This window comes from Cnephaeus nilssonii (genome assembly GCF_951640355.1).
Source record: "Cnephaeus nilssonii genome assembly, chromosome: 9".
NCBI classification, from domain to species: Eukaryota; Metazoa; Chordata; class Mammalia; order Chiroptera; family Vespertilionidae; genus Cnephaeus; species Cnephaeus nilssonii.
Window position 1 is genome coordinate 24,577,266 of NC_137080.1, and position 19,488 is coordinate 24,596,753.

At 40.6% G+C, this 19,488-nt stretch overlaps 1 protein-coding gene across 2 annotated transcripts in view; it reads left to right on the forward strand.

The window, feature by feature from the left end:
* Positions 1 to 955: 955 nt before the first annotated feature.
* PEX7 (peroxisomal biogenesis factor 7) overlaps positions 956 to 19,488 on the forward strand; it is a 65,731-nt gene continuing 47,198 nt past the window's right edge. Inside the window, exons 1-6 of one of the 2 annotated variants that reach the window (XM_079779829.1) lie at positions 956 to 1,166; positions 1,416 to 1,610; positions 2,703 to 2,760; positions 5,047 to 5,197; positions 17,303 to 17,380; positions 17,786 to 17,894. In XM_079779829.1, coding sequence (XP_079635955.1) covers positions 1,037 to 1,166; positions 1,416 to 1,610; positions 2,703 to 2,760; positions 5,047 to 5,197; positions 17,303 to 17,380; positions 17,786 to 17,894 — 721 coding nt within the window. In that variant the 5' untranslated portion in view covers positions 956 to 1,036. The remainder of the gene's footprint in view (positions 1,167 to 1,415; positions 1,611 to 2,702; positions 2,761 to 5,046; positions 5,198 to 17,302; positions 17,381 to 17,785; positions 17,895 to 19,488) is intronic. The other variant, XM_079779830.1, reaches the window with a different exon arrangement.

Sequence of the window (19,488 nt, forward strand, 5' to 3'; positions counted from 1 at the left end):
ATAGTCCTGATTTCAGTGAGGAGGCCCTACATCCATCCAGGCATGTAAGTAAAAAATATGGAAGTCATTTTGATTCCTTCCTATTACTTACATGTCATATATTATGAGTTATTGCCCTAAAATCTCATCTGACTCTTACTTTATATTCCCATTATCTTTGTCTCAAATCTTATCTTTTGCTTGAACTATTGCTAAAGCCCTTTAATCAATCTCCCATTTCTAATCTCTGGCCTCCAGATTAGTGTTGCCCAGATCTTTTAAAATGAAAACTCAGTAATTTAATTTCTCATGTTAGAAAACTCCTATGGTCCTATATTGTTTAAATTAGAGTAGAAATCCAATTCCCTTGGTGTGGCACACAGATTCTTCATGATCCAGCCCCAGCACAACACTAATCCCTCCCAATACTCTTCACCATCCCCTTTCCATGTGGTTAGGCATAATACATGGTTAGTAAATGTTAGAATGAATGAGTGAATAAGCCTGTTTTCCTTAATTAGCCCTGCATCTGAGCACTTACTATACATGAAGTGAGATTTCTTTTTAAGTTAATGCCTTTTTTACTTAGCTTCACTCCACCTGATTTAATATTATTCAAGTTACCTTGGGCAACGCAGTTCTCAATTGCTTTTTGGACTAGCTGCATGATTTCAGAGTTTACTGTCGCTTGTCTCGTTTTGTAATAATGAGGGACATTTCCCGATGCCAGAATTTCAAAAGCTCAATGAATTAATAAAAACCAGATAGCCCCGCAATGGAGGCTGATATGCAAAATGAAAGTTGTCACCTAACCCGCACCTCCCTGTCGTATCCAGTTCATTACTGGTGGCGCCAATTAGTTTGTCTTGCCCAAAACAAAAATGCATCCCGTTGGCGTCAATGCCCTTTCACTTGCGACCAATAGGAACCCAGCGTTCAGGACACCAGGTGTCTCGACTTCCGCCTCGTCCTCCGGGTCTCCAACTTCTGGGCCAGTCCGCCTCGGCTTCCCCTCGGCGCCGGCGGCCGGGAGGCGCGGTCCCGAGGCGCGGGCGGGATGAGCGCGGCGCACGGCGGGTCGGTGCGGACGCTGCGGGTGCCGGGCCGCCACGGCTACGCCGCCGAGTTCTCCCCGTACCTGCCCGGCCGCCTGGCCTGCGCCGCCGCGCAGCACTACGGAATCGCGGGTGAGGCCGGGCCCCGCCGCCGGGGCGGGGGCGGGTTCCAGCCGAGCCCGGCTCCTCCCGCTCGTCGGGAAGCACTTCCGACAGCAGACGGCGCCACAACGGAACGCCAGGGGGCGCCGAGGAGCCGATCGGCGCGGCGCCCTCCTTTGTCCAGTGCGGGGAGTTGGTGTCAATTTCTCCCCCAGTGACGGCGCGGAAATAGCTTATGGAAGATGCCTAGTGGCCCGGGTCCTTGTCCTTATTCCTTAGGAGCGCCCCGATTCCGCAGCCATCCGACACCCCTCTCGCCCCCGTGCACACGCTGCCCGAGGAAGAGTGTGTTTAGCCTGTGTGGCCCCTCTGACCGGTCGGACCCACCACCGCGCTTGGAAAACCGTCCGCAGGGTCACCCCAGGGCCTGTTCGTTCGTCCCCGTTCCCCGCAGTCAGCATCCCGCCGTCAGGGGTAAATCGAGTGCCCCTGAGTCTGCGCTTGGAGTTTCCTCGCAAAATTGCCATTATGACATTTTATTTAAGTTCTGCCCTCACTGTTTGTTGTCTCAGCAGGAATACATACATTTATTTGCAAGCACTTATTTGGGGTTTAAGTTAATTGTCATGGGCTAGATTGAAATGCAGGGTTTCAGTCTTAATTTTTTTTCCCTCTTAATTCATATCCTAGCTATTATTTACACACCGACAATCTATGAAACAAGTCCCTACATAATGTCAGCTTCCTGTAGTAGTTTTTGTTTGGTCCCACACATGAAGAAAAAAAAAATACTGTGATTTCCAAAACTCGGAGGAAATATTTGCTTTCTTGTATTGTCACCATTAGCTCTTAGGGCTTGCACATTTAGATTTACAATAATTGCCCATCAGTTAGGTTGAAGACCCATGAGTTTGTGATATTTTAAATTGAAACCTTTACAAAAACTTTGAAGGAGTTAATATTAAAAAAAAAAAAAAATCAGGTTTAAATAAAAGAGTCCCCTCCCCAGTTCCTATAACAAATATACCTTTTAAAATATGCTGGTCCCTTAATAAAAATAATTCATCTTCGGTATATAACATATTCTGTTCAGCCCTTTACCACCAAGTTTGTGGTAAATTCCACCAGCTATTTTGTCTTAAAACCCCATGTTTAATGCATTTCAGATCTATTGGCAAGGCAGTGTGATGTAGTAGGAGCAGAGGCCTGCAGGTCTGTAAGCCAGAGGTTTAATCACCTGTAAATAGGGATGATGATAATACCTATCTAGGTCGTTTGTGTGCTTGGTACCTGCCTGGCCACAGAATATGAACTCAAATATCTCCTCTGTTAGGGCTATCGGGATTCCAAGCATAAGTGAGATGATAAATTGAATATTTAATTATTGAAGCACAATATAGAAAGACAAATGGGGAACACAAACCCATTATTTTGTAAACATGGTCTCAATAACTGTAGGGAGAAATTCATGGTAGTAAAGTTAGGTACTCGGTGCTTGATCCCTCCTTGACCTAGATGGTCCCCTGGTGGGTTCAACAGTATGACCTCAACTTTTTTTTCCCTTAGGCTGTGGAACTCTGCTAATACTGGATCAAGATGAATCTGGGCTTAGGATTTTTAGAAGGTAATATGGTTCTCTAATTATTAACTTACTAGTGGCCCGGTGCATGAAATTCGTGCATGTGGGGGGGGTCCCCCTCAGCCCGGCCTCCACCCTCTCCAATCTGGGACCCCTCGGGGGATGTCCGGCTGCCGGTTTAGGCCTGATCAGGATCGGGCCTAAACCGGCAGTTGGACATCCCTCTAGCAATCTGGGATGGCTGGCTCCTAACCGCTCACTCTGCCTGCTGGCCTGCCCTCCCTGCAGGCCTGCTCGCCCCCAACTGCCCCCCTGCCAGCCTGCTCGCCCCCAACTGCCCTCCCCACTGGCCTGCTCTCCCCCAACTGCCCCCCTGCCAGCCTAATCACCCCAACTGACCCCCACTGCCGGCCTGCTCGCCCCCAACTGCCCCCTTGCCGTCCTGCTTGCCCCCAACTGCCCCCCACCAGCCTGCTCACCCCCAACTGCCCTCCCCGCTGGCCTGCTCGCCCCCAACTGCCCCCCTGCTGGCCTGCTTACCCCCAGCTGCCCCTCCCCCCATGGCCTGATCACCCCCAACAACCCCCCCCCCCGCCACTGGCCTGATCACCTACAACTGCTGTCCCATCCTGGCCTGATCACCCACAACTGCCCTCCCCTCTTGGCCCCTAACCGCCTCTACCTTGGCCCTGCCACCATGGCTTTATCCAGAAGAATGTCTGGAATGTCTCCTGGAAGGTCTCCCAGTCTAATTAGCATATTACCCTTTTATTAGTATAGATAGAGGCCTGGTACACGGGTGGGGGCTGGCTGGTTTGCCCTGAAGGGTGTCCCGGATCAGGGTGGGGGTTCCCTTGGGGGGCGGGGCGGCTTGGGCGAGGGGCTGGGGCAGTTTTCAGGCCAACCATGCCCCCTTAAGGGTGGAGGTCCCTGCTGGGGTGCCTGGCCAGCCTGGGTGAGGGGCTGATAGCTGTTTGCATGCTGGTCATGCCCCCCCAGTGGGGACCCTCACCCTGATGGTGGCATGGCCAGCCTGGGTAAGGGGCTGAGGGCTGTTTTCAGGCTGGCCACACCCCCTTCAGGGTGGGGGTCCCCGCTGGGGTGCCTGGCCAGCCTGGGTGAGGGGCTGATGGCTGTTTGCAGGCTGGTTACGCCCCCCAGCGGGGACCCTCACCCCGATGGAGGTGTGGCCAGCCTGGGTAAGGGGCTGAGGGCCGTTTGCAGGCCTTGGTGGCTGGCCTGGGTGACCCAAGCCTCCCGCTTGCTCCAGCCTGCTCCGTGACCGCCGCCCAGAGGCCCCTCCTTCCACAGCTGGCCCAGGCAGGTGGGAAGCTTGGCTTCCTCCATCACCAGGGGCGACTCAAGCCTCCCTCCCAGCTGACTCTGTGGCCGCTGCCATCTTTGTCCCGCTAATTTGCATATTCCCTCCTGATTGGCTGTGGGTGTCGCGAAGTGGTGGTTAATTACCATATTACTCTTTTATTATTATTATTAACTTATATGTATTCTCTTTTGCTACTAAAGCCTTAGTAGAATTAGGTTTTGAATCTTCTTTATCCATAAAGTTTTTTTTTTAATTTGCAATATAAAAGAAACGTCAGCATTTCCGTAGTATAGAACTTATTTTTTCCATTAAGTTTGATTGTCATTTTTCTTCTACAGCTTTTGTCTTTTAGTGTCCATTTAGGAATTATAAAACTAAAAAAAAAAAAAAAAATGAACTAGTTAGTCTACTGCTGTGTGACATTTGTATCTTTGCTCTCTTCTTAATGTCGTTTAGCTTCACTCATTCAGAAGCTATTACCCATTTTGTAGATATCTTTCCTGTCTTTCCATGCACGTCTTGTCTGTATGTTGGACTCAACACCTCCATCGGAGCAGTCAAGGTAGAGAAAGAAAAGGAAACGCTGTCAGAAAATAACTACCTGCTCATAACTCATGTGAAAGATTTATGGGAGACATTGAAATTATTGCTCTAAATTAGTATCTTAAAGTGCTTGCTAGTCCCGCCTCTGAACCACAGAAAACAGTGAGCACCCAAGTATGGCAGCATGCCCTCATGTAAATAGTGCTGTATTGCTAGCGGGCAGACCTAATTTTAATATAGCTTTACAGTTTTCTAGCTGTATGAATTCGGCTATTCTTTTAACCTCTCCGAACTTGTTTCTGCATATGACAAGTGCCAGTTCTACTTATTTCTCATTGTTGTGAAGATCAGGTGAGATAATATGTGTTAAAATGTGAGAAACTTAAAAAAACTGTAACGTTATTTTTATTTTACGTTCAACTGCCTATATAACTAGATGTTTTTGTTGTAATTTCCTGGTATAGCTTTGACTGGAACGATGGTTTGTTTGACGTGACCTGGAGTGAGAACAATGAACATGTCCTGGTCACTTGTAGTGGGGATGGCTCGCTGCAGCTCTGGGACACTGCCAAACCCACAGGGCCACTGCAGGTCTACAAGGAACACACTCAGGAGGTAGGAAGGGAGTCTTCCTGGGCCTATGGTTTTTCTTTGGGTGAAATACATTTGGGGATGCAAACTTGGGGAAATGTCTTCAGGGGATAAGAAGTTTAAGCTTTGGTGTTTGCCCTACATGTTATAAGTCACTTATTTGATTATTCAGACTTAAACTACCTCTTGGCCAAAAGAGCTAGGAAAGAAGAAAAGGTCAGGCTACTCATTGGTCAGTAAAAATGCCTCCAGTAGTAAGCATCCTGTGGCACCAGTTCCTCCAGCGAGGCCCATCGCTGTCTTCATGCTGTAGGAATATGCCTGTCATAATCTGCCTCAAGATAGAGGTAGGTGGACTTTTCACAAAGATATCGAAAGATTGCCTTTAGCTCTTCAGTAGGATTCCTGAGGATTTTCAGAATATATTGGAGCAAGAGCATCAATTACTGAAGAGATTTTAAATCTAAATCTGGTTCATGTGTCAGTGTGTAGCATAAAAAATAGTTTGATCTTCTTAAGTCATATTAAAATATATCTGTTTTTAATGAACATGATGGGAAAGACATTCTCTTTTGATGTTTTACTTTATTTATTTTTTATTGTTTAAAGTATTACAAATAGTAGTACATATGTTCCCTTTTTTATTTTCCCCAATTGATCTTCCCTCAGCCTCCCCTACCCGCACGGCACATGCCCTCACCCCCCTCCCAGTGTCTTGCGTCCATTGGTTATGTTTATATGCATGCATACAAGTCCTTCGGTTGATCTCTTACCTCTCCCCCACGCCCCACCCCCCTGCCCAAGATGTTTTACTTTAAATGTCTAAAAATTTTTCTCGAGGTAGCAATAGATCCTTCAAATGAAAACTTGCAAATTGACTTTTAAATTTGTGTCTACACGGGGCCTGGCCCATAGAAACCTTTATTTAGTAAATGCTTATCAGATATAAGAATATTAGTCTTTTGTGATAAAAGATTCATTATGAGGATTTCAGACATCATTTTGTAGCTATAGCTGTTAAAAATCAGTGTTTCTAACATTGTGACTGAAAATAATGAAAAATTATAGTTTTTCTATTTTATTGTGAAGGCTCTTTGAATAAGGGTAGTTATAAATTATCATATTTTCATAGAATCACTGAAAATTAAGACAACTTTGATAAAGAAGAACTTTAGTTTCAGGATGTTCAATGCAAGAAATTCCACAGAGCAGGATGTCCAAAATGCAGACATTTTTGTGGTACCTTCATGATTTTTGCCATATTCTTATACTACTTACTTCAGGCCTGGTGCACGAAGTTCATGCACAGGTAGGATCCCTAGGCCTGGCCGGCAATCAGGGCCAATCTGTGGGGCGACCAGTGGAGTGATCGGAGGGGCCTCCCCTGGCACCTGCCTTGACGGCCTGGCGCCACCTGCTCACCGGCCCCACCCCGCTGCCACCACCAGTCACCTCCCTCTGCGGGGTGATCGGCCAGGCGATTTGGGTCAGGGGTGGCCCTTCTGGTACCCGCCTTGGCTGGCCTGGGGCCTGCAGGCTAGGGGAAGCTCCTGCATTGAGCATCTGCCCCCTGGTGGTAAGTGCATGTCACAGTGACCAGTCATTCTGCTGGTCATTCTGCTGTTCAGTCGATTTGCATATTAGGCTTTTATTATATAGGAGAAGTAATTAAAAAATTTTTTTTTAAATATTTTTTCTCTCAAAAGTTTTTTTTTCTTTTTATTAAATCTTTGGTGCTGTGTATTGTTTATCTATATAAATTCTATGGCTGTAACTAATGGGTCATAAAATATCTAGTTATGTTAAGTAGGCTATATCACTTAATGTTTTTCTTTAAACGAGCTTTATGTTATTTCACTCATCCTAAAATAGTTATATTCATGAAACCATGGGGTTGATAGCTAATTTAGTATATATATTTATTAAATTATAACATGTTAAAGTAAACATAAAAGGCATAAAATAAAGTTTATGTACCAGTTAAAATCATCTCATACAGCCAGAGGTGTGTGTACTGCAGAATGGAGCAAAAGTAGGTTTACAGTTGTTTGTATGGAAAATAATGCAACAATTAATAAAGAATAATTTAAGAATAAACTGTGTTTCATGTACTCACAACTGTAAACCTGCTTTGCCCTACCCTGTACATGCTACCTTCTGGAAAATACTATTCTAGAATGTTCCTCATGATGGTCTCTCAGTCTTTGCTTCATTTCTGTGAAATTGAATTTCACTGTCTCACATAACTAACCTGACTTTTAGATTGCTGTAATGGTTAGAAACTGCTCTCTTAGGCCCAGATCTGTTCTCCATGGCAACCAACTGTTTCTTCTAATGCCTTTCTGTGAAGGGGTGAGATTAAGTCCAATCTCCCTTTTCTAGGAGAACCCTTGAAAATAGTCATCATGTCCCCTTTAGTCTTCTCTCTTCCAGACTGTGCACTTGTAATTCCTTCAGCCTGTCCTCAGATTACATGGTCTCTACATTTGTCACCCTCCTGGTAAACTCCTTTGCATACTCTCCTGTTCTTTAATGTTGCTTTTAATATTCTCTACCTAATTTATTCCATAAATGTGTTGATCAGTGCTGGGCTTTATAAGACTTTGCCAACATAATCTTGAGCCTCTAATTCTAATAATATTACCTAACCTGGCTGTATATTTTCTTCAGCCATGTCATAGTGTTGGGTTACTTTAAATCTGTTACTAAAGTACCTCAATCTTTGTTATTTGAACTGCTGTTATACATCATCCTATAATTATGTAACTTTGTTTTTTTTAACTGAGGTCATACTTTGTTGTTTGTTTGTTTTTTTTGTCAGACTGTTATTCTAGATTGTCCGTCCTCATTTTCTTTTCAAATGCAGTTTTTGAAAATCATTTGTATCAGTTAGGATGCCTTGGATGTTAGTATAATAAAAAACTGAACAAAAAAAATGCATGCAATAATCAGAGTTTATTATTGCACATAACCAAGCATATGGAGGTGGAATGGGTCTAAGCTTGGTTAATTCAAAGTTTGACAATGCCATCAAATACTCAAGTTCCTTCTGTCTTTCCACTCTCTTATCCTTAGCGGGTTTCTTTTCTTCTTATTCTTCTTATAGTTCCAACTATTATCTCATCACCCTGTGAGGTCAAAGAGCAAAAAAAGTGAATGTCCCTATCTTGGGACTTTCCTAAAGCCCCACAGCAGTACGCTTCATGTCTCAGTGGCTAGAAGAGCATCACATGCCCAGTTCTAACTCTATACCACTCCTGCTTTCACCTAAATGAGATTCACCCTTCAGATGACGAAGGGACAGAGCTTTTCCTGAAGGACAAAGTTGGGGTTGTGTGAACAAGAAGGAACCTTTTGGGAGCCAACCATCTCTATGTGCCACAACATTACTTCTTGTCTTTCTCACAATCCTCCTATATAATAAAAGCCTAATATGCTAAGTGTCCGGTTGTCCAGTCATCCATTCAACCAATCAAAGTGTAATTTGCTAATGATATGCTAAGGACTCTCAACTGTTCGCTATGACATGCACTTACCACCAGGGGGCAGTCACTCGACTGGTCGACCACTCACTGTGATGTGCACTGACCACCAGGAGGCAGACGCTCTGACTGGTAGGTTAGCTTGCTGCTGGGGTCCAGCCGATTGGGACTGAGCGAGATGGGACAGACACGCCCTGGAGCCCTCCCGTGGTCTCTCCACGGCTGGCCAACCTCCTGCGTCCCTCCTCGGCCCTGATTGTGCGCTGGTGGGGTGCCTCAGCCTGGCCTGCACCCTCTCGCAATCCGGGACCCCTCAGGGGATGTCGGAGAGCTGGTTTCAGCCCGATCCCTGCAGGCCAGGCCAAGGAACCCCACTGGTTCACAAATTTGTGCACCGGGCCTCTAGTTGTTTATAAAACTCAAATTACACCAAGCAGGGTGATGAATAGAGAACTGTGGGAATCTCATAAAAGTCATCCTCCATGAGGTTATTAAGAGAAAGAATTTCTGATGATCAACTTAAAACTCAGTATTATAATACCAAATATTTGGCATTTTTCCATTAAAGAGAAGCACAGCATTTATTTGAAGTTTGCTTCTTATACCAAATATGCAGAGACACTTAAAAGGATTTAAAGTCAAAGGAGAGTTTTGAGGAGCTAATAAAAATTTGTTGAATAAATTAGTAAGTGAATAATCACAGCTGATTCCTATTTTTTCCCACCAACGTGTTCAGAGAAACTTTGTTTTACAATAGAATAGCACACAATGGGTCACTTTCTCCCATGGGAGAGAGTTTAGAATGATGAACAGTATGGTATTGAGTCCTGGCTCTATAAGTTTCCTGCTGTGTGACCTTGGGCAAGTTATTTTCCCTAAACCTAGTTTCTTCATTTGCAAACGAGGACAATAGTGGGTGTCTTAGGTTTGTTGTGAGTGCTTAGAATAGAGCCAGCACTTACTAAATATGAGCTATTATTATTATTTGCTCTTATGATAGTAGGGTTGTAAAGGCATGAAACAAGTTAGGAATCTTCCAGTTACTCATTTCACCACTCAGTAACTGAAAAATGTCCAACAATGAATTTTCAGATAGTCAGATCAGTAAGTACTGAAGCAAAAAGGAGAAATCCAAGACCTAGATATATTTTAGGTCTTGAGGAATAAAGGTCTTGGTGAAATGAAAGAAAATCATGGACATTATTCCTTTGCCTGGCTTCTAAATTTAGCATCAAAGCAGAAATCAAGTTCTTCTCTATGTTAACTGGCAGCTGCAGAGGCCGTTATGTCTTTTGGGCCCCATAAAATGCTGTTAGCTTAGACTGCTGCTGAATATATAATAGGAGTGGAAGAATAGGAAAATTTTAAAAGGTTCAGCGAGGAGAAAAAAGAGGGTAATTAGGAGTTTTATCTTTGCTTCTCTACTTCATGACTTACAGCACTGTGTGCTATGGAAAGCAAGTTCAAACTCACTTTACTAGTAAAGATGACATAGACAATGTTTATTTCAATATCTACTTTTCAGTGTGCTTATTACCATTCTTAAAAATAGTTAAAATTTGTCTTCACTGTCAAATGGCAAGGCTTATCAGTTTGCTGAAAACTTAAAAGATATTTGATCCATTTAAAGTTTTTTTTTTACCATTGCTTATAAAATGTATTTTTGAAATAAGTATCCAACAAGTAGTATGTTGTGGAGAAAATGTATTTAACTATACATTTCATAGTAAAAATGTGCCTTATTTTAAAAAAGAGTCAATTATTTACCTCTTTGATAATGATAGTAGCTGATAAGCTTATAATGATAGGTACCAAAAAAATATTAAGGCAGAGTGACAACTCATGCATTTTTTAAAATATATTTTATTAATTTTTTACAGAGAGAAAGGGAGAGGGATAGAGAGTCAGAAACAGTGATGAGAGAGAAACATCGATCAGTTGCCTCCTGCACACTCCCTACTGGGTATGTGCCCACAACCAAGGTACATGCCCTTGGCCAGAATCGAACCTGGGACCCTTGAGTCCGCAGGCCAATGCTCTATCCACTGAGCCAAACCAGTTAGGGTACAACTCATGCATTTAACACCATTTTGTTCTCTTTAGAAATGTATTTATATTTAAAACTATCCAATAACAGATTTGTCAACCAAAGAGATATCTCCCTCTCTCTCTCCCTCCCTCCCTCTCTTCTTCCCTTCCTCCCTGTCTCTCTTTATCACCTTGCTTGGTGTAGTTTGATATTTACTAATAATTGTGAGAAAGACAAGAAATAATGTTGTGGCACATAGAGATGGTTGGTCAGGAAGTTATGAAAGGCCACTGAGATCTTGTCAAAAGGTTAGAAAATACAACCTGAAGAGGCTCTCATTGATTATGATGGGGCAATTTGAACACCATAAGGAATGACAGCAATGGATTGAAACACTATACACACACATAGACACACTTATATGTATATTTTCACTCATAAAAAAAAAAAACCCAACTGGTCGCCATTGAAGATTACTAGGATAACTGCCTCATTCTGAATATTGATAAATAAAGGTAAGGAATGAAGGCATTTATCCTGCCTTTCCTATATGAATTTTATTGTGGGGTAAACAGTTGATGTGGAAAATGTCTTATAACAGAATTCTAGCTAATAAATGCAGGAGGAATAACATCATCATTTTGTAGCCCCTAATGAAACGACTCTAAGCAAGGGTTATGCATGGATGCTGAAACCATTAATTTAAGACTGATACATCTTCTGAACAATTTTAGGATCACTACAAGTGGGTCAACCAGAAATTATATACCTTCTAATACAATAGGAAGCTAAAGAAAAGATTGAACTGAATCTAATGAAGCCTCTAGATCTAACTTCAATTTAAAGGAAATAGGAAAGGTAGAAGAAAAGTTAAACACTACCATGAGGAAACAATTAGCCAAGTCCAGAATGTGAAAATACTATAGGACCATTAACTTTGTTTCTTCAAGAAATAAATGTCATGGGAAGAGGCGGGAAGGCAAAGCAAGGTGGGGAAGAGGACTTTCCTAGATTAGAAGAGACCTCAGAGACATAGCACCTAGATGTAAAATATGGGTTTTATTTGGAACCTGATTCAAATGAACTGTAAAAAGACATTTTTAAGACAATTGGGGTAATATGAAAATGGACAGTATTAGATGATATTAAGGAACTTTTGTTCATCTTGTTGGGTTTGAAAATGACTGTGCATATATAAAAAAGAAAACCATCCTTATCTTCTGAACTATTTATGAGTGAAATTGTCTGATGTTAAAATACTCCAGTAGTCAATTAGTCAGTAATAGGATAAAACAAGTTAGGCAAAATGTCAATAATTATAGAAGGTAAATGACAGATACCCAGGGATTTATTATTCTGTTTTCTTTACTTGTATGCACATTAAAATTTTTCTGTCATGAAAGATTAAAAAAATTCATTTCACATTAAAAGAAACATGTAGCCCTTTCTACTCAGTAATTAAAAGTCAGTGTTCCTTTCCTTTGTATTGATATAGATAAGTGTGAACATTCCAGACAGTTTTTCTTTGATGATTTTTAATTAAATAAGCCAACTTTTAAAAGGGCAATATTGTACAGTAGATTTAAAATGAACTCTTTGGGACTTAGTTTCAGTAATAAAATTTGTCCTCTCAAACTGATTTTGATGAGGTTTAGATTTCATAAAGTAGCACAAAATATTGTTCAGTGTCTTTTTCTTTTTGCAATTTTTAAATTAATTTTCTTCACCATTGCCAAGAGCAATTTCCTAAGATAGGCTTTCAGAGGACCCTGCTTTTAAAGCAGAGCTGCGTATTTCTCTTCTTTTTTATACTTTGACCATTTGCCATGTGCACTGTTTGAGTGGTAGAGGAGGGGGAATTGGGAATAGGGAAGAGATGGAAGAGTGGACTATTGGGAGATGTGTTTTCCATTCAGATTTGTTTTTCTGCCCCTTCATTCATTCCAAAAACTTTAACTCTACTGTCTGCAAAGGCCTACTGGGGAAGATGAACCCGTCAGGCAGGGTCCTTACCCTTCTGGAGTCCTTGCCCCTCTGGGGAGAGAGTCCTAAGCTGCTGGTTATCTAAGTTGTAATGTGGCCAGTGCTGTGAATGTGCAGAGTGCTACAAGAGGGGAGGGTCTGGTCTGGGGAAGAGGACGTCCTTGAGTCTGACAGGAGAGTAGGAATTGGCTATTTAGGTGGAGAGGTCAGAGGAACAGGGTTAGCAGCAAAGGGAAGTGCATGCTGGAAGGGGAAGGATTGAGCCTATGTGCCCAGAGCAGTGAGCATTTTGGCCCTTATGTTAAGGTCAGTGGAAAGACATTGAAGATTTAAAATAATTTACTCTGAAATATTATATGCATATAAAAATATGTAACAAATGTATGATGAACACTGTATATTCATCACCTAGCTGAAGAAATAAAACTTTACCGATACCGTGGAGCCCCTGGTTACTGTTCTTCTGTCTTTTTTTTTCTTTCTATCCTTTTCTTTTCCTTCCTTTTTTCCTTCCTCCTTTCTTTCCAGGAGCAACCACTATCCTGAATTTTCTGTTTATGTATTTTTTCTTTTAGTTCTACTACATATGTATGAATCCCTAGTCATGTGTAGTTTAGCATGCTTTTATCTTTCAGTAGTAAGTAGCATGGATACATCTCAGTGTAGAGTGAGGATTGTAAATTGCAGGAACTATATAGGATGAAATGACTGAAGGGCTTTGTGCAGGGGGGGACGACATTAAGTGTGTCTTACAAAGGTAATTTTTTATGCAATGTAGATAACAGATTGGAGGTGAGCAAAAATGAATGGGGAGAGCAGTTAGAAGAATGCTATAATCTAGCTGGTAGTTGATGGGTGTAGCTGCTTAAGAGAAATTACATATAAACCCGTAACCATGGCCCTATGGGTTCTTGTCCCTCCTATTTGACCTTGCTGTTCCTCAAACAGGACACACTTGTTTCATGCTTCAGGGCCTTTCCCTGTTCTTCTACTGAAAGCCTTTCTTCTCAAATCTGCAGAGTTTTCTCTTACTGCACAGAGTTCTTTGCTCAGAACAGTCTTCCCTGGCCACTGTTGAGAAGTGACCTCCTGCCCTTGTCATTGTTTTCTAGTCTCCTTACTTGGCTTTGTAATTTAAAAAAAATATATTTATTTATTTACAGCCTGTTTTCCCCGCTAAAATATAACATCCATGAGGGTTGGGACTTCATCTATCTTGTCTTACATTGTACCCCCACCCCTCAATTTGTCCCTTGTATATACACTGAGTGGCCAGATTATTATGATCTCTGAACGCATAGTAATCTGGCCACTCAAGTGTATTTGTATCTCAAATGGGTACCAAAAGTATTCTAGACTTTTGCTGGAGATCAACCACCTATTTGCCCTGAGCTTTCTATCAGCCAGTGCAAAGGGGAAAACTGATCAGGTGCACGATTTATAGTATCTTTGATATCAAATACATGAGGTACTCAAGAGAAGTACACTGAGTGGCCAGATTATTATGCGTTCAGAGATCATAATAATCTGGCCACTCAGTGTAGTAGGTGCTTAATAAATACTTGTTGAATAGATTAGTGAGTTGACTTAAGGTTGGGAAAATGGACCTTATCCCAAACATCCTTATGGTTATAAACTTTTTCCAGTGCTTGAAGTTAATGCAAAACTCCTGTTTTTACTAGACATTTCCACTTGACTATCTTGCTGTCACCTCAAACTCAGTATGTCTAAAATTACACCTTATCTTCCTTCCTCCAGTCTTCCAGTTTGTTCAAGCCAGCATCACTGACAGTCCCCAGGCACAAAACCTTGGCCTTATGCAGCGTTCACTAGTCCTAATATCTTGGTGCTTTCTGTGCCCATATATATCTTTGGAGGAGTTTCTGGTCAGTGTTTGCACCTCTGCTTCCTGCTATTAACATTGTAGCCAGCCCTCAAGGCCCTGCTTGAATCCTTCTCTTCTGGCATCAAGCTGAAGTTTCCACCCCAGCACCACTTTTATACTTAGGTCTATAGTTCTCTTTTTTAAAACACAGTATCCTGACTTGTACTGTTAGTTACTTCCCCACGTCCGAATACTTTAAACACAGTAAAGCAAATAAACTGGTTATTGATTGAGTCACCTTTATTTCCTTCTTTATTAATCCATTTTTAACCTCATCATGTGTGCCTATCCTTAGTTTTGTCCTAGAGCCCTAAAGCTTGCCATGTTGTGTGACAGATAAGTCAGCTGGCAGGACGCTGCCATCAGCATAGTTTTCTTGCCTCCAGCTTTTTATCTCATCAGGGCTGGGTTCTCTCTGAGCCTATGGAGGCTCTTGCAGTTTTAAAAGGTGAGGGGTCATAGGGTTTCAAGTCCTGCATCAGGCTGGAAATGGATAGAGGCAGTGGAGTGTGAGCTCATGATGTTAGTTTTCAGTTGTATTCAGTTATCTTTTAAAATGAAATCAATAGCTATTTATGCCTACTTAAATCAAAGTTATAGATTGTGAACATAAATTTGGTTGGTTTAATTATTTTAATTCACATTTATTGAGTTATATTGCAATGAGCATAGATGTACAAGATGTACCTCTTAGGATTTTACTTAGAGGGGTCTTTCAAAATCTAGCAGGTATGGTAGTTATTTAACATGAATATTAGTAAAATATGGTAAATGCTGAATCAGAAGTAGGTGCTGTTGGAATGCACAGAAGGAAGCATTTAAATCATTGAGGGTTCATCGGGAAGCTTATGTCATGAAGGACATCATCGGGCCAAGAGTTGACATTTGAGCAGGAGTTAACCAGGTGGGCAGGGACTTTAAGTTCTTGGATATGTTTAGTTCATGAAAACAAAATAAAATAAGTCTGAGCCCAAATATAGCTCTAGTGAAGGGTGATACCAATAAGGGTAGTGTTTTATTTCCTTAATATCACAGCTCATTGTCACCAAGAAGTTCCAGTTCAACAGTGCCCTGGAGCAGCATGCTGTAGAGATGGCCTAACAAAGTGATTAAGTGTGGGCTCTACAATTAGGCCTCCCAGGTTCAGATTTCAGCTCTAGCTTTGGCAATTAAACTTCTGACATATTATCTACTTCATAGACGTGAAGATTAAATGAGATAAAATACACAACCTGTTTATGGAAACATGCAGTAGGTGCTCAATAAAGATTTGCTTTTATAGTTATTTTTCACTGTTCACATCAGCCAGAGCAGGGGTTGCCAAACTACTATACCAAGGTTAAACCCAACCCACTGTCTGATTTGAAATAAAGTTTTATTGGAACACAGCCATGCCCGTTCATTAAATATCATCTATGGCTACTTTTGTGCTCTACAAGACTGAGTTTAGTAGTTTTGACAGAGAGCAAATGGTCCAGAAAGCCTATAATATTTATTTGGCCCTTAACAGAAGATATTTGTTGAGCCCTGGACTAGAAGATAAAATCAAACTCTTCAGCTCTCAAAATCTTCAGTGATTGCTTCCAAACCTGCCTTTCCACCCATAACTAACAGATGGCTGTAGCAGTCTTTGGTTTCTGCTGCCCCTTCTGTATGCTTTATGAGCTGCTCTCTGTTACTGGATTGTGGTTTCTGTAGTGTTACAATTGCTCTTTTCTCTTTTGCATGGATGTGGGCAGCAGCAGGGCCAGGACTAGGGCAAGCTGGATGAGGCACTCACCTTGACTACATAATTTAAAGGAGCCCCCCAAAAACTTAGTAGTCAAAATAAATAATGTCTTAGTGCAGTAATTAAAAAAATAAAAATTAATGCAAAAATCTATGATTAACAAAAATATCAATTCTACTGGAAAATAAAGATAGGATCAGAATTACTAATTTTTTGGTTTTACTCATGCTCCAACATGCTCAGCTTAGCACTAGGCAGCTGAGAACAGGTAACCCATACTTAAACCACTACAGACCCCAAACACTCATACCTCTTACATAAATATGGTAGAGTTTTTAGATTTAAAATAACCTGCTGACCACATTTAATGACATACTCAGATCCATGTCGGGACTACTTTCATAAAGTATAATTATGCAAGTATTCTGTTGAACTTAGCTTATAGTAGTGATCTGTATATAATCTATTGTATAAAATGACAACAAAATTTTTTCCAAATAGTTTATTTGAAATGGTTCACTGAGAGCAGTGAAGCATAGATTAGAATAGCAGCATTGGATAACTAAAGCTGTTTACCAAGAGATCTGAAAGGATCACCTGGTTCCTATAAGCTTTTTCTAAGAAAGGCCAGCTAGTGATAGTAATTGAATTTTAATGTTTTATGATAAACATTGACCCAGCAAGCTTTTTTAGATGGCTTTCTGATCTACTTTGACATTTCCTCAGGGTGCTGCAAACAGTGACTTGTGGTAGGTTTAAAAATATGTATAATTTGTTTTAGTGAAGGATATTTGGAAATATTCTGTAGAATTTTATTAAAGTAGAATCTGTAAGGAATAAGTCTGGAGGAGTGGACAGGTAACTTTCTATTTCTCAGACACTGTGTTAAGATTTGTAGACTTGATGTTTCAACAAAGTAAATTAGTTGTTCTAGTTGGCTATCACTGTTATAAAGAGATAAAATATAATATTGAACTTGATGCTCTTTTGTTTTCTAAATAACACTTTTAAATGTTTATAGGTATATAGTGTTGATTGGAGCCAAACCAGAGGCGAACACCTTGTGGTATCTGGTTCATGGGATCAAACCGTCAAACTGGTATGTTGATATTACTGTATTTAAAAACAAATATTCCTTTCCCCAAAGCTTCCACTGCTTTTTTTCTATTCTAGAATATTTTTATGTAGCTTTTAAATTATGCAGCTAATTTTATTTTTTAAAAAAATGTATGAAAGCATTTATTAAAATTTAATATTTTCTAATCTTTTGGCTGTAAACTAATAATCAGCTCAACATTGATTATTTTGGCCCCTTAAATGCCATCTTGCTTTATGTAAAAATATATTTTTAAAAAGTCCTTGAGACACATATGTATATCGTATGTGTGTGTGTGTGTATATGTGTGTGTGTGTATATGTATATATATATATTTATATATTATATATGTGAAAGCATACATTTGAATTTACCTGTTAAGTAATTGATCTGTTCATTTATTTGTAGTGGGATCCAAATGTTGGCAAGTCTTTATGCACCTTTAGAGGCCATGAAAGTGTCATTTATAGCACAATCTGGTCTCCTCACATCCCTGGTTGCTTTGCTTCAGCCTCAGGTAAATAATTCCATATTTACCAAAAGTCTTACTTGTAGTGAATGGTGGTCTTGCTTTCCCCAATAGGTGGCGCTGTGTACCTTAGATTCTGAGGAAATAACACACCAAAAAAACCAAAAAACCGAACAATTTTTTTTGTGTTCTTTAGACTGTTTTATTCTTTACCAACCTCTAGACATTCTTTACCAACCTGGATTACTTTTTGATGATTCTAACCATTTGACTTACATGTTTCTTTTTGGTGAGGTAAGAGGTGTGGGACAAAGAGCAAGTGAAGGCTTTGGCATTAGTCTCTCTTTGATGTTTACCCTCCTTTTAGGGGTATTCTCTGTAATTCATTGCTAATAAGCCATAGCAAAGATAGGTTTTGGTATGATCTTTTTTCTGACTGTTGCTTTGCTTTTGATTGATGTTAGCAATTTTAAGGTGAGGTAGATACTTATATTTATGTCTCTATTTTTTATAGAGAAAAATTATTTTGTTAGCTTTAATAATTATACTTTGTACTGTTTGCATAAAGATTTACAAATGTGTTTTGTGGGCCAATTCATAAATAATGTAAAATCTGAACAATCTAACTTTTAAGTTGTAGAGACACATTGCCCAGGTTCTCTGCAGTGCCATTTACAGCAGCGCAGTCCACCTGCCTAATGGCGGTTTAAATAGCTGTCTGGGTCTTCACTCATTTCTAGCTGCTCTGGAGCTCCTTTCCCCGGGCCACTTGCCTCATTCTTCTCACACCCCTTCACCTCTGCCCCTACCGCTCTTGTACTTTCATCATTTACCTTTTCTTCCCACCAGTCGAGCCTCTCTCTAATGCTCTCCTGATTTTACATGAACAAGTTCAGTGTCAGGGTCCTCCAGAGGGTGACAGGGGAAGAAGCTGAAACGGAAGAGCAACCCCTTCTGCCTGTGGTTAGAGAGAGAACTGTTCTCCACAGAGAGGAAGCAGTTCATTGAAAGGCATTTGGAGTTAGAGTTCATGTGGTTAAGAATATGGAATACCAGTTCTTAGTGATATTGTAGTATCTGATACACCAAGACTTTTAATAGTGTGAATTAGATAGAATGCACTATTAAGGAACAAATATAATTCCTCTTAGGCAGATTACAACTGGTTATAAATCTTTCAAAATTAGGAACCAGTCTAGCTCTTTTTACTAGCCCCTGAGCTGCTTCGCTTAAATAGTTTTATCTTTGGTTTGTTTATCAGAACAAAGGTTGCTAAGTTGTAGTAACAGTTATAAGAATATGTAACATGTGCTAATTAATCATAAATATTGTGGTGATTGACTAAGTAAGATAATCAGTTTTTATTTTTTACTTTTATAACTTTCAAAAAATAAATTTATAAAGAAAAAAGTCGTATTCCAGATAATTCCTATTCCAACCGTGTACCTACAGTGAGGAAATTCAAACAACACAGAAACATGCCAAATAAAAAGTAAAAGCCTTCCCTCCCCCTCCCCTTTATTTAACCATTATTAACATTTTCTTGTGTTTCTCCATAAAAATTCTTTTGCTCACTCCAGAATATATGATACAAAAGATTTAAAATATTTATGGGGAATATTCTTGAGGAAAAAGTCAGATA